Genomic DNA, 14,480 nt, shown 5'->3' with positions numbered 1-14,480 from the left:
ATTACTTGGCTGGGGCAAAAAAAAAGAATGGAAAACCTGAAATGAAACTATTGGGAATGTTTGCCCACCTGAAATCTTGTAGAGGTGCAGGAAAGTTGTTTGAAATTATAATGGAAGAGAGCGGGGCAATGAGAGAGCTTTTCAAAGCTTTTGGTATAAAGTGTCTTTCTATGGCATGGCTGCTCTAAACTTGGAGGTGAATTTAATAACTGACTGGATTCAGTTATAGTGACCATCTATCTATTCAGGGACTGCATGGTACCCTGCTAGGCACCTTAGCGTACGTTATTTAATTTAGTCCTAATAGGAACCTTGCGTAGTCGGCTAATTATTATACCTCCATTTTATAGTGGATTAAATTCCACCTTCTGTTAGAAAGTAAGCTCCAGCACCTAGCACTTAATGGATCTGTTGAATGAATATATTAGGAAAGTTAAATTAGTAACATTTGATGATTCATGAATATCGGGAGAGATTTAAATCTGGAGCGGGTCTGCTGGAGTTTCTCTATTCAGGTGACCTTGATTTACCAGGGGACATCAGGAATGGACGAGAAAGGGGATGGACCCCAAGGAACAAGTGGAAGGTGCTGCCGCTTAATGAGAGGTACTTGGAGCATAGTGATGTGCACAGTGCTGGGATTTTCATACACTACGTGGGTTGATTGGTTCATTCACTCAGCAAATGTGCCAGGAGCCGTGGGGATGATGGTGACCCAGCTTTGCCACCCTACACGGAGTTGTGATAGACACGGATGACAAGGTGTGTTTATTATACGCACACATATGCAACCAAACTGGTGAGACCCTGTACCCATTGGACTTTCCAATTTTTTTTTTTTTTATTTTTGCAGTAAAATGAAAACAACCCATAGCCTAAACTCAGTCTCCAGAATGAAATGTATAGCCTTGATTTTTCACTCCTACGTGGAAGACGTGTGGTTCCTGCTCTGCACAGTTTATGCCACTGAGCTGCCTTCTCTCTTTGCTTTGGACCTGGTGGGATTCTAAAATGTGGCCACGTTTCTTGCATCCACCAAATCTTTGGTGTGGGCTTGTTTGTACCTGACACCGTGCTTGGCCCTGCGGAGGATTCCTAGAGGAGTATGTAGTAGGGATATGGTGTCCGGGGATTTCAGAAGAGGGAGGAATAATAGCTCCTGGCTAGAACAACAGTTAAGTATTTTGAATTTTGAAGAGGGTAGCTAGATCTTGGAAGATGATTACAACTTGCCATGGGAAGGTTTAGGAGTGCAGAGGCATTCCAGGGAGGACCTGAAGGAATAAAGATGGGGAGACCTGGTGATTAGCTAGTGGGGCGCAGGGTGACTGAAGGTGAATCTTGAGAAATTAAGGGAAGGAGCACTGGGTCAGAGCTTGCAGGGTGGTCCTTGTGGTGCTTGGGTGCGAGGTTGGCCTCTGTGCCGCTCTTGTAGACATACGTCAACACCTGGAACACACAGCACAGAGTCTGCACAGAGTTTTGAATTACTTATGCATTTCTTAGTGACAGGTTTTGTGGGTACTTTCTCGGCAGCAGTTTTTATGTGTTTAGTTCAGTTTTGTTCACATCTCTTAGCTTTCAAATCGTTCAATGTGTGATTTTTATACTTGTGTTTTATGTGGCCAAAGAGGTTCTGAAGTCTACTGGGTGTCTGCCTGAAACTCAAGCTTTTAGGTTGCGGTCGCCTGAAATATGCAGCGTGACTGTCTCCAGCATCCTCTGGCAGCTACCGGGGGCCCTTGCTGGGGAGCTCGAATGTATATAAAGTTGCCTTCCTAAGGAAACACGGAGAGCAAGCGGTTTGTTTCAGCAGCTTCTCAGGTATTGCTTCAGATAACCCGGGTAACCCTTGCCTTTGTCTTGTCATTTTTTGCAGATGGTCACAAGAACAAAGAAAATATTTGTAGGCGGATTATCTGCGAACACGGTAGTGGAAGATGTAAAGCAATATTTCGAGCAGTTTGGCAAGGTAAGCGCTGTGTGGGAAGTGGCTGCTGTGGCCCCTGCCTTGGCCATGGTTGTGACCTTGAGAACTTTGTCCTTGAACTTGGGTTTCATGATTTAAGTGAAATTCAGCAGGAGCTGAGATGGAGAGTCTGGCTTGTGGTGGGTATGGTGCCCTGCGCACGCCTGCAGGAGCCAACAGAGTGGCCTTTTAGTGTGGTTTTGCTGGCATTTGCTGGCCATGTGGGGCCTGGTGGTGGCAGCAGTTTTGGGAGATGCAGGGCTGTGACTCAGAGGGCAGGAGATCCCACAGAAGCTGCTAGAGGCCTGCAGGGTGGTGGCACTGGGCTTCTTTCTTCTGTGCCTTTCTGGAAAATGCACTGAAAGATGAGATTCCCTGGGGCCTTTTGCAGCTGAACCCTCGGCCCTGTCAAATGCCCATGGAGACTCAGGAAAGATGCCGGCCTGTACCTGCCAGCTTCCTCCGACTTGAAAGTCTGTGAGGCAGCATTAAAATTATCCCCTGGGCTCTGCTGCCAGAACAGGCTGGGACCAACCTGAGAGCCCCACATCAGCTAGGAAACAGGGTGTGAAAAGGTGTGTGTGAGCGAGAGGCAGAGACAGGCGGACCAGACAGGTAACCCTGGCTGGTGAGTTTCCTTCAGCCTCTTTCTGCTTAGTGGGGGTAGACAGTGCCTACGACAGAACTGACAGTGTCAGTTCTTCCTGAAGGTGGCACATTCCTCAGGTGGCCTGGTAGCCCTGGAGGGGCTGGCCCCTTGTTGGTTTTGAATGGCATCCCTTCTCTGGCTCCCGTGGAAATGGCTGGGCCAAGGAGGTGGGCCGGTGAGTGGCCGGCTGGCCCTCTGCTCCCTGCATCTCTGAGGAGTTGTGGACATTGCCTGGGAGCCCAGGTGTGGGGCAGCCCCCTTTTGCCCAGGTCTGTGTTTTCCTTGCTCAAGGGCTGGCACAGCAGAGCTACTGAGGCATCCCCAGAAGACACGGTGCCTGTGCTGAGTTTGTTTCCTCCTGTGATAGCTGTCTTGCTTGTCCTGGGTACAGAGGCACTGCCTCCCACTGGCCGGGCTGAAGGTTCTATGTTTTTCTATTTCTTTGCCCAGGGCGATGGATAGCTGTGACCCTGTCTGCAGGTGTGTTCATTGGTGAACTACTGTCTGGGATGAGGGCCATGACCTTTATTTAGCCTCGAAATGGAGATTTTTCTCGTCTCTGGTATTAATTTCTGCATGGAGGGGAACCCATGCAACAGAGAGAAACCAGTCTCCCCCAGCCTAGCTGTGCATCTAGAATGCACTGAACTGCCCTTCCAGGTCGGTCGGGAAAGATAACTCCCCCCATGTGCCCTTTCCAGCATTGTCAGTTGGGAACTGATTCGTTCTGGCTGGGCCTAAAGCATAGCTGAGTGTTTGTGACCACATACGTTGCAACACTCTTCTCTTCAAGACTGATTGAAAGTGGTGAGGGGGATTCGTCCATCACTCGGCCCCACCCTGCCTAGGGAGAGGGATTGGAAGTAATTAAACGAGACAAGTCCCGCTTGCATAATGGAAAGCTCTGGAGGGTAAGCCCTCTTTGCTATCTTTCTGCTTTTAAAACAAGTCCAGGGGTAGTGTTTGCAAACATGAGGTGGGATTTCTTTTTCGAGCCATAACCTGCCTTGGAATCTCATGGGCCTATTTGTGTCAGAGAAGTTGATGCTACCCAGATGGGCTGTTAGAATATTCTAAACAGGCTTATACTTGCCAACACATACTACATCTCTGCGTGTCCCCAGCCCTGGATTTCTTCCTCTCTCTCTCCTCTCCTTTCTCCGTTTCTGTCCCTCCTTCTGTTGGTTTTCATTAACACTTATCATTGTGACCCAGTACGCCTCTCGTAGGTGCACAGCAAGCTTTGGCCATGCCCACAGCCGCCACCATTCCTGCCCCGGGAACAGCTGTCCTTTTGTCTGGGACGCAGTCACAAACTGTCTTCCCTGGCATGGCACTTGCTGGGTCTGAAGCTGCCCAGTTAATTTTGTAGTAACGTTGGTGGACTTTGATGTGCAAACTTACCAAGTGTTTTATTAAAGGGCTAAGGAGGCTTTTTGAATATATCAAAACCATAACACTCCGCTCATGTTTCAGGAGCTTGGTTCATACATAGGCTCTGTGCATTATTTGAGTCTGCCTTCAGAATAGCTTATTTCCCATTTGGTTGGTGGCTAGTGGTGACGTTTGCGTCCCCTAGGGCAGGGCCCACCACCTCTCAGTGTTCTGGCATAACTCATTTGAATCCAGAATGATCAAAGTACTGGGGACTCTACTCCTGGGCCTTCGGAGCAGTGAGTGCATCCAGCAGTTGTAAAAGGAGGTAACATGTAAAATGACAAACCGAGTCTGCCCTTCAATAGTTCATGTTCTGATTGAAGGAAACAGAAAACACACGTACACACCTGCATGAAGTTCATTCACATACTTGTGCACACAGGTGCACCCACATGTTCTTAACTGTGTGAAGTTGTTTCAGACTGTTCTTCAAACCAGCTGCAGATTAGTGAGGTGCAGTTTTATTATTTATAGTGAGTGTAGCTTACTAAGTGTCGCATAACTTGGCTGGGCCATTCATTTATATTATCTCATTTAATTTTTCTCTGGGAGACTGGTAGTGATATTCCTCCTATTACGGACTGTTCAGTGGAGCCTTGGTGGGACTGTGCCTTTGATTTAACGTCACAGCCCTCTGAGAAGTAAAGCCGGCTGTGGACTCCTGCTTCAGGCTTTCTGATAACAGAATCTGAACTCTGTGCCCCATTCTTTTTTTTTTCCCATGAAATTTTTTTTTTATTTTTGAGAGAGTCCCACTATGTCACCCTCAGCAGAGTGCCATAGTGTCACAGCTCACAGCAACCTCAAACTCTTGGGCCTAAGTGATTTCTGTGCCCCATTCTTAGCATGGACTTCAGAGATTGTGACTTTCAGGGCGGCCAGGGACATTCATTGCCTCATTTTTTAAAAAAATTCAGATTAATATGAAGGTGCAAACGGTTAGGTCATAGTGTTTGTGTTTTTAGGTAAGGTCCTGGTGGGGGTTGTGCCCCTCACGTGGGAGGTACGCCATTTACCCTTACATTGTGCCCATTAGGTGAGAGCACACCCGTCCCTTCCCTCGTCACCTCCTTTACCTACACAGCAGATGTTGGTACCATCCAGCCAATTGGCAAAGGTGGATGATCAGGGTCAGGAAGGTTAAGTCTCAGGAACGGTCACCCAGGGAAGGGAGAAATAAGAGTCAGAATTCACCTCCTAGTTCCTCTTGCTCCAAGTCTAGAAGTTTCCATCCTTTGGCAGCCTCCCTGCAGGGTGAGCCCCTCCTTCTAGGCTTCCCTGCTGTCCTCCTCCTCTCTCCTCTCCCTCTGTCTGCCTGTCCTGCCCAAGGATGTTTATTTCAGGTGGCAATCACGACGGGTCAGACTGCTATCAAGGGGCCGAGCTAAGTTTAAATATGTCATTACTGTAACTGGGATGGGTGCAGAAGGACACACCGGGAACTTTAAATAACTCAAATTGGAGGCTTATAAACCTTTTTGTGTGTTCTTCCAGCTCCGTCCCAGAATATTCACCCCCACCCACCCCAGGTTAGAGATGTTGTTACCTGTTTTTGTTGAAGATAAGATCACGAAGTGTGGTCATGGATGTAAGCACTCTGCTAACTTGGATGGCTATCCTCGTCCCTGGGTAGCTGTTCCACTGCTGTCCTCAGAGGACAGTAAGCCTAAAGATATACCAGGCTCATGTGCTGGGCCTTATGGTGGGATGATGCCCTTGTAACACCTTGTTTCTTTGCTAGTCTCAGTTTCTCTTCTGAGGAAAGCAGTTAGAAAACTTGTAAAGGACCAGATGGTCAATATTTGCTGCTTTGCGATCCGGTGTGTTCTGTGTTAGTTATTCACTCACACTGTTATAGGGCAGAAGTGGCCATAGCCAACATGTAAACAGATGGACATGGTCGTTTTCCAATAAAACTTCATTTACAAAAATGGGTGGTGGGCCAGATTTGGCCGGGGATTGTAGTTTGCTGTCCCCTGGACTGAATTGTTCCTAAAATCAGTTTTAAGCTTGAAAAATCAGTGGTACAGGAAGTGTTTAAACATTAATAGATTATAATCCAAGGTATATATAGGCTGTAACCGAAATAATACATCGCCAGTAGTAATGAACGTGGTGTATAACAGGCAAACAGTCTTAACCATGTGAGAGTTTATTTCTGGTCTTCATGATGCAGACCCAGTGAAGGGATTCTTTATTTGGAAAAAGCCACTATTTATAAAGTCTACTCTACATCCTGTGAGTAAAGACCCAGAAAAAACCGTATAGTATTTCCATCTCCCTATTTCTCATGCTAGCTCTAATAAATAAAACTTGGCATTTTTAAGATTCAGGTTTCACCATGAACATACTTTTACTGTGTGTTGTTTCTGAATTAGAGTTACGAGTGCTTGGTGCTAAGCTTCTTTTTTTTTTTTTTTTTTTTTTGACCGGGGCTGGGTTTGAACCCGCTACCTCTGGCATATGGGGCTGGCACCCTACTCCTTTGAGCCACAGGCGCCGCCCTGGTGCTAAGCATCTTAATGCATTTTACGATGTGCTCCTCCAGGATGCCAAGTGAGATGGGTGGCAGATGTGTGATGTAGGTGATGACACTGATGTTGACAAAGCTGAAGAAGTTGTCCAAGCCCGAACAGCACGTGCTGGGTAGAGCCCAGATAGCCATTCTGCCCAACCTACCTGTCACCTCTTTTCACTGTTTATAAAACCCCACTTCCCTCCCACTGTACCACTAAGTAACCTCTTATTCAGAGGGAGCAGGGTTGGTTCATTTGTCAAAAACGTTGATAGATAGTAATCCATTTTACTGCCTTGGGTTTCTTTTCGGACCTTATCGGTGTTCATGATTTCATACATACCAGGAATGATGTATACAGGCCATTCCAAAAAATGGCAGGTCAATGATGCTCTAGATAGGCCTGTGCAGACCCAGACAATGCATCCATCTGTTCTCCACTGTTCTCCCCACAGAGCCACCCGGAAGAGCCCAGCTTGGTAATTAAAACGCATGGGATCAAAGAAACTTCATGTACATGGGTTTCTTCCTTCTCTCCTTTAGGCCCCTTCTTCAAGTACCAGTTGCTTAAATTCTCACTTATAGGATTTTGGAGATCAAAAAGAGGCCTTTAGACTTAATGAATTCTCGCGGCTGCGTCCCCGGATGGAGCGGGTTCTGCACCTTTCAGCCGTTCCCCCAGATGACAGGGCTGCTGGGTGCGGAGCTCGCTAGGTAATTCTCACTTCATAGGACTCCAGGGAAAGCAGAGCAGCCTCTGCATTTGGAGGCTTCCAATTATACTTCACATGGTGAACTGTGTAATTAGTTTGGAAGACTTATGCTTAGTCATTGGTTTATCCTAATCGGCTTTGGCTTTCCCCAACAACAAAGTGAGCTTATTTTGCTAAGCTGAACCGACTCTGCACCCTTTTGTTTTTGCCTTTTATTGTCTCATTCCTTTCATTCTGTGTTGCTGCCAAAGTTCTGTTTCATTAGGCCTACAAGTCGTTTCCAATTCAGTGGGCTGCTACAATCCGGCCTTTATCACTCGGCTGCCCTGGTTCCCATGTCCCTTCTGGGCCAGTGCCCGAGTCTGTGGTTTGACACGGGGGTTTAACCCCTTCCTGAGCCAGCCCCTTATTGTGGTGGCCAGGAAGAAAAGGCCTTCAAGGAAATGGTTTGCAAAGTTACAACAGCTCTTCAGGGCTCATCAAGGGGAGCTCTGTGGAAATGAGGTGAAAAGGGTCCTTGGAGCCCTTTGTGTTGGATCTGGGTTTTGTATGCGCCCCCCCCACCAAAAAAAAAAAAAAAAAAAGAAAGAAAAAAGTTCACTTGAGCTCCAGAGAGCAGTGCTTAAAAACTCTCTGGAAATTTTTTTTTTTTTTTTTAAATAAGAATGGTTTGGCTTTTTAATGTAACGAGATCTTCTCATTTATTCCGTGGGAGGGGGGACTGTCAGCGCATTCTGAGGCAGCCTTGGCCACCCATTACGTTCTAGCTCCAGGTTTTCTGTGCAGGTGTGATGGTGGCACGTCCGCGGCCACCGCTCTGATACTCCTTTTGATACTGTGTGTGTAGGGAGAGTAATACCTAGAATCAAAATATTATCAAGCCTTTGAAATTTGAAAGGCAGGAGATGTGTGAGAAAATGAATAAGCAGACTGTGATCCGGAGGCAGCGTTTTATCGCTGCTAAACGTGTGTTGTAGATAAACGGAGCTCTGCACGGCTGTGTGGTGCTCTCACAGGAGGCCTGGAAAACAAAAGTCTTGTGTGTCCTCTGTGGACGTCAGAGCTGTCCCATGAGGTACGTGTCCTCTGAAGTGGTTTGTGCAGGTGGACAAACGGGGCCTCGCCTGTCACCTGCTCGACCTTTCTCTGGTTGTTGCTCAGACCTTCTTCATTTAACTGTCAGATGGACCAAGGAGGACCGTTTGCTCTCTCTTCACGCTGACGGCTTGGTGTGAAATTTTCTTCCTGTGATAGCCCAGAACAAGGCTAGCACTGTCCCCATGTTTGATTAATTCTCTGCCTGTGTTTCCCCTTGAAGGTGTATCATAGGGGACAGACTTTATTTGCCCCTGACCTGTAGCTGAGCTCTGCTCAGTGGGAAATGTTAGCAAACAGGAGAATCCTGTCTCTCCCTTCTGGGCCAGGTGGCAGCAAACAAACAAGTATTATCCACCAGTAACATGATCCCTGGGCTTTGCAGGTAAACCCTCCTGCTGTACAACTTTGTGTTTTTCTGGTGAACTTTTCTCTCCGTAGACCCATTTTCTCCTGGCTGTTGTGGAGTTAGAAAGACATTGAGTCCCCTAACTTCTTCTAAATCTTCCTATTTTTGCTTTCAAAAAAGAGGTCCTGAAATAGATTGTAGATTTCCAGGAAAACTTCCCAATTTCCCTCTTAGCGTGTAAAATATAGCCAGCTGTTGTTAGGCAAAGGCATCAGACATCATTATTGCTCTGTTAACAGTGTTTTAAAATATACAAATAGAAAAATAGGATGCCTTCTGGGGAGCAAGCTGGGAAAACTTTGAGATTACGCTAATCAGATGTCACGCTCATTTGCATAGTACGTAGGGGAACAAGGCCCCAACTTTTTCTGGCTTCGCTTTTTAACTGAATTTCTCAGTATGGTTTTGCTTTATTTGATTTTCTGTTGGGGCAAAAAGAGGAAGGCCAGGGGCAGAGGAGCCCTTGGGCCCGAAGGAGTTAAAGAGCCTGCAGGGTGGAGGGATGAGGTACTTCCCCAGCTCACCTTCCCAGAGTGCTCCCGGGTCCTCTGAAGATGTCACTTACAATGGAGTTGTTAGCATGAGAAAAGAAAGCCTTTCTCTCCCAAGACGTAGTTCAGTGGGAACTGAAAGTGAACCAGAAATCATGGTTCAAGCTTGTGCCAGTGGGTGCAAGGGGTGGTTTCTTACGGAAGAGAAAGCTCAGTTCATTTAGACTTGGCATAGAAATCGAACTCCATTGTTTAGGGGGAGTGAACATTGATATGGAGATTCCCACCCGCTCCCCACCCCATCCGTAGGATACTCCCTTAGAGTCCTGCACGCCTTTCTCTCTCTCCCTTTTTTTTTTTTTCCTCTTCTTTTGTCCTCTCAGAAATAGTTTTTCTGTAGAATGGCCGGATTTGTCAAGTTACCACCCTCTAAATTTTTACAGCTCTGTGTGTTCCAGACTTGGTATTTGAGAATTAGCCAAAAGTGGGCTCCAATCTGGACTTTATTTACATTCACAACCATAATAGTGAGAACCCCAGGAAAAAAAAGAAGTTAATATGCGGGAAGAGGCAGAAGGGTTGAGTTTCTGGCTGTTGCTAACCTCACCACTGCTTTTAAAATCACTCATGAGACACTCGGCTGATATTTAATAGCTTTTAGCTGATTATTTTTCTTCTCCTCCTCTTTCTTTTCTATCCAAGTTGACCTGGGTGTACTTGAGTGGAAATGAAGTCATCCAGATGCTGAATTAGAATAATCACAGGCCTCTAAGAATGAAATGGAAGCAGAGATTAAATAGAGGGGGAAAGCTGGCGTTAATAAGCACCAGAGAAACTTTGCATGAAATACATGGATCAGATAGATGGAATTGGTATATGCCGCTTCCATTTTTTCTTCACTTTGTGTTGTGCTTCTATAGTTGAGTTCCTGGCAATGTGGGATTTGATTTGCCTTCAGTCCACATACCTTCTGCAGCCTAGGCGATGGGCCTTTCTTCTTTTGGGGGGAGCAAGGAGTCTCATTTTGTTACCCTGGGTAGAGTGCCGTGGCATCTTAGCTCACAGCAACCTCAAACTCTTGGGCTCAAGTGATCTTCTTGCCTCAGCCTCTTGAGTAGCTGGGACTACAGGTGCCTGCCATAACGCCCCACTAATTTTTGTATTTTTAGTATAGTTGGGGTCTTGCTCTTGCTCAGGCTGGTCTCGAACTCCTGAGCTCAAGCAGTCCACCTGCCTAGGCCTCCCAGAGTGCTGGGATTACAGGCGGGAGCCACCATCCCTGGCCTTGGGCCTTTCTTCTTTGTGGGATAGTTGTGTGGCCATGATATTCCCAAGGGTGGAAGAATCTGGCGAGGGGCTGTCACCATGAAGCAGTGATGATTACTCATTGCAAGTTGGGTATGGGAGATGGAAAATGGAAGAGGAGTAAGGATGGGAGACAGCACACAGCAGGCAAGCAATATCACTGGCGATTTCTGCTTGTTAAAGAGAAGAACTGGACAGGATGAAAGTAGCGTGACCAACCTTTCCGGTTTGCCTGGACTACGGGGGTTTTCAGGAGTTGCACACCAGAATGAACTGGTCACTTTAAATCAAGGCCACTTGAGAGAAGTCAAGACACTTGGCCTGACACTTTAAAAGGGTCAGTACCTTCCCTGACCACCTCCAGGCAGATTTAAATATTCCTTCCCGTGTGTTCCAGAACACTTCCTTCATACCTATTTACATTATGCCTTCTTGATGTAACCCAGCAACTGGGACAGGAGCCAGCATAGGACCTTCATGAACACAGGCCAGTAAGTGTGAAATGAGCCAGTGTCCTGCAGAAATCAGAACGGACAGACCCACAGCCGTTGGCACAAGCCGAGGCCCATTGGTGACTTGGAGTCTAGCACCTCTGTGTTCTCCCACTTGGGGGTTATTCTCCATCTCCTGACAATAAAAAAAAAATTCTGCTCTAGTGGAGTGAAAAGTGAGCTTCTTACAGTTAAAGAGCTAAAGGAGGATTTAATTACATTAAAAAACCCAGCATCATGATTTGTTTACAGGAAGTCATTTTTTTTTTTTAAGGTGGTCTGTTGGAGAAGATGTAATTTGTGCAAGTAGATTAAATTGTAAATTAGAGATTTTTGGTTGTTGAGGTTACTAACAGTCTTTTATAATTGGTGGCAGAGGTAAATATTTTCAGATTTGCTTACAGAGTGTTAAGTTTTTTTTTTTTTTTTTCAGAGTGTTAACATTAAAAAAAAAAAAAAACACCCTTGAAGGTGCTTTTCACTTAAGGAAAAATAAATGAGAGAGGGGAACAATCTGAGACTCTTTTCCTGATCTTAGTAAGCAGCAGGAAGGTGAAGTGCTGGAGTAGTTTGCAAGGGAACTTGCAGATTCTCTGAGATAGAAACAAATATTTTTCATTTTTATCTTTTAAAAGACCACCCTGCTGCTTTAGCAAACTAGTTTAAATCAGACCTGTTTTAGTAGTGAATAGGAGGATTTATTGACGTCATCACTCTCCATTGCGACTAAGTTGGTGTCTGTGTTCAGATTTGGGGAACTGAATCTCTTCTTGGGAACTGTTTTTGCATCTTTTATCTTTTCTTTTGTCACCCATGCTGGAGTGCAGTGGTGTAATCACAGCTCACTTGCAGCCTCTAACTCCTGGGTTCAAGCGATTCTCTCACATCAGCCACTGAGTAGCTGGGACATAAGCCACTATGCCCAGCTAACTGCTATTTTTGGTGGAGATGGGGGTCTCTCCGTATTGCCCAGGCTGTCCTCAAACTCCAGCCCTCAAGCAGTCCTCCCGCCTTGGCCTCCCAAAGTGCTGGAGTTATCAGGTAGGAACCACTTCACTGGGCTTTTTCTGTCTTGTACACAATTATGTGTCCCAACAGTGTAGCTAATTATTATTGTACATAGGGTAGGAGAATTATCCCTCATTTTTCAGATAGGAAAGGAAGACAGAGAGAGCGTAAGTGACTTGCAGAAGACTCCTCAGCCAGATAGCAGTGGGCCCAAGGATCATACCCCGACCCTCTGGTGAGGAGTCCTGGGTTTGCCGCTCCACCTGAGCTGCTCATCCTGATGGCTCTGACCAGCTGTATGCAAGGTCATGGCATAACTAGGGCATATTTTCCAGGGAGGTGACTATGATTTTATGGTTGTTTGTTTAAAGCATGTTAGAACACATATTATGCCTCAGAATGCAAAATTTGTATATTTTTTTAACTGTAAGGCTTTGAGACACTTCAGGGTTGCGGATGGCTGTGGAGGCCTGTCTCTGGTCTTTCTGGGCTGTCCCTTAATTTTCTTGGCCATTGTAGTACATGGGTAGAAAAGTTGAATCGCTGCTGTTTACTATTTAGCATATGGGTTGGCAAACCTTTTCTGCAAAGGGCCAGATAATAACTATTTTTAGTTCTGTGTCCTAGATGGTCTCTTACCAGCCATTCAGCTCTGCCATTGTATCACAACAGCCAAAGACAATATAGAAATGAATGGTTGTGGTTGGGTTCCAATATAAAACTTTGCTTACAAAAACAAGGCAGGGAGGCTGCTGCATTTGGCCTTGGGCTATCGTGTGGTAATAAGGGCATGGGTTGTATATGCTCAGACTGCCTGGTATCAAATCCAGCTCATCTATTTACTAGTTCTATAACTGTGGGTAGGTCATTTAACTTCTTTCCCTCTCTGTTTCTTTATCTGCACAATGGGGATAATCATGGTACTTAATATATGGGATTGCCAAGAGGAATAAATGTACTAAGGCGCATATAGTTCTTAACACCCTGCCAGAAACAAGAGTGAGTGCTTAATAAAGGTTAGAAACATTAGCTACTGTTGTTGTTTTCCACCTGCGAGACCAAGGTCTTCTGAGACTCAGGAGTCACCTCTAATTCTGGCTAGTGGTAGGCTTGGCAGTGCAAAGACCACCCCCACCTTTTGGCAGTAACTCGATCATAGCTTACTGCAGCCTCAGACTCCTGGACTCAAGCGATCCCCTCTGCCTTAGCCTCCTGAGTAGCTTTCCTATGTGGCAACAGCCTTTACACACACACACACACACACACACACCCCTACCGCTCCATCCCAGCCATCTATCCTTTGGGTGAGCTTACCCCTCAGTTCTTCTACTTAACCTGGAGGTGACCTCACAAATCGAACAGTCTTTCCTGGATCATTTCAGCATAAAGATGATGTTTCTGCTTTGTATAATTTTTGACAAGATGTATGTTTGGGTTCAATGCAGCTACCAGAATGTTTCTGGTTTGTGGACTTGACCTTTAGATTGCTCTGTTCTGGGTAGACCCTACTGATGAACTCTCTAAACTTTCTTGAATCATTAAAAATACATGTTATTTGGTAGAGGATATTGTCTAGAAATTGTCGCAATATCATTTGGCAGATGTGTATTAAAATATATTTATATATATATATTGACTTACTAATCTGTTCATTGGATTTATTTTGCTACCTGGGAGAGCTTTTCACATCCTCATTTAAATATTCTTTCCTTTTCCTTTACATGTGATTCTAATAAGCTTGGTTTTCTGGCTTCTTCTGAGTTTATAGCAAATATTAAGGAGTGGGAAAATGTTAATAAACTTGGTGTAAAGCAAGAGGAAGCAAAACCTATAAAAACAAAGTGCCTTCGATCTTAAAAAGCTCCACTTTGTAGGATGGTTCAGTGCAAGGAAACAGCCATCCTTCCTCATTAGGCTCAGAAAGCATCACATCTCCAGCCTCACGCATCATTCATTTGTTCATTGATTCATTCAGCAGACCTTGATTATCTTGAATGCCAGGCACTACCAAGCTAGGAGGAAAGCAACAGCTTCCTTTTAGCATGGGGCGTGGGTGGCAGAGGGCCAGCCCAAAGCAAGCAAGGAAATAATAAAAATAATTACAGATTGTGTCAAAAGGAAACAGAGCTAGAGGCCGAGAGAATCCATGATGGGACCACAAAAGAGGGCATCTTGCTTATCAAGAGGAAGCCAAATGTATAGCTCTTTGCCTCAACTTGACTCTAGGTTCCAGTCTCGTCTGGGCTGGATCTGTTTACTCAGCCTCCAGCATCAAGACCAGCCCAGTGCCTGGAGTGTTGCTGATGCTCGGTTAAGTAGTAGTGGAATGAATGGACCTTATGTATCCGAGGGCAGGGATGGGCCAGTCATTGGAGAAGGAGTTTCAAAGGATAAAATT

The 14,480-nt window shown here is 45.7% G+C and overlaps 1 protein-coding gene across 12 annotated transcripts in view; it reads left to right on the top strand.

Moving 5' to 3' along the window:
* MSI2 (musashi RNA binding protein 2) overlaps positions 1 to 14,480 on the top strand; it is a 406,134-nt gene that overhangs the window by 138,293 nt on the left and 253,361 nt on the right. For all 12 annotated transcript variants that reach the window (XM_053567675.1, XM_053567685.1, XM_053567684.1 and 9 more), the window contains exon 6: positions 1,880 to 1,972. In XM_053567675.1, coding sequence (XP_053423650.1) covers positions 1,880 to 1,972 — 93 coding nt within the window. The remainder of the gene's footprint in view (positions 1 to 1,879; positions 1,973 to 14,480) is intronic.

The sequence above is a fragment of the Nycticebus coucang genome, chromosome 18 (assembly GCF_027406575.1).
Source record: "Nycticebus coucang isolate mNycCou1 chromosome 18, mNycCou1.pri, whole genome shotgun sequence".
Lineage (NCBI taxonomy): Eukaryota > Metazoa > Chordata > Mammalia > Primates > Lorisidae > Nycticebus > Nycticebus coucang.
This window is presented reverse-complemented; position numbering and strand designations above follow the sequence as displayed.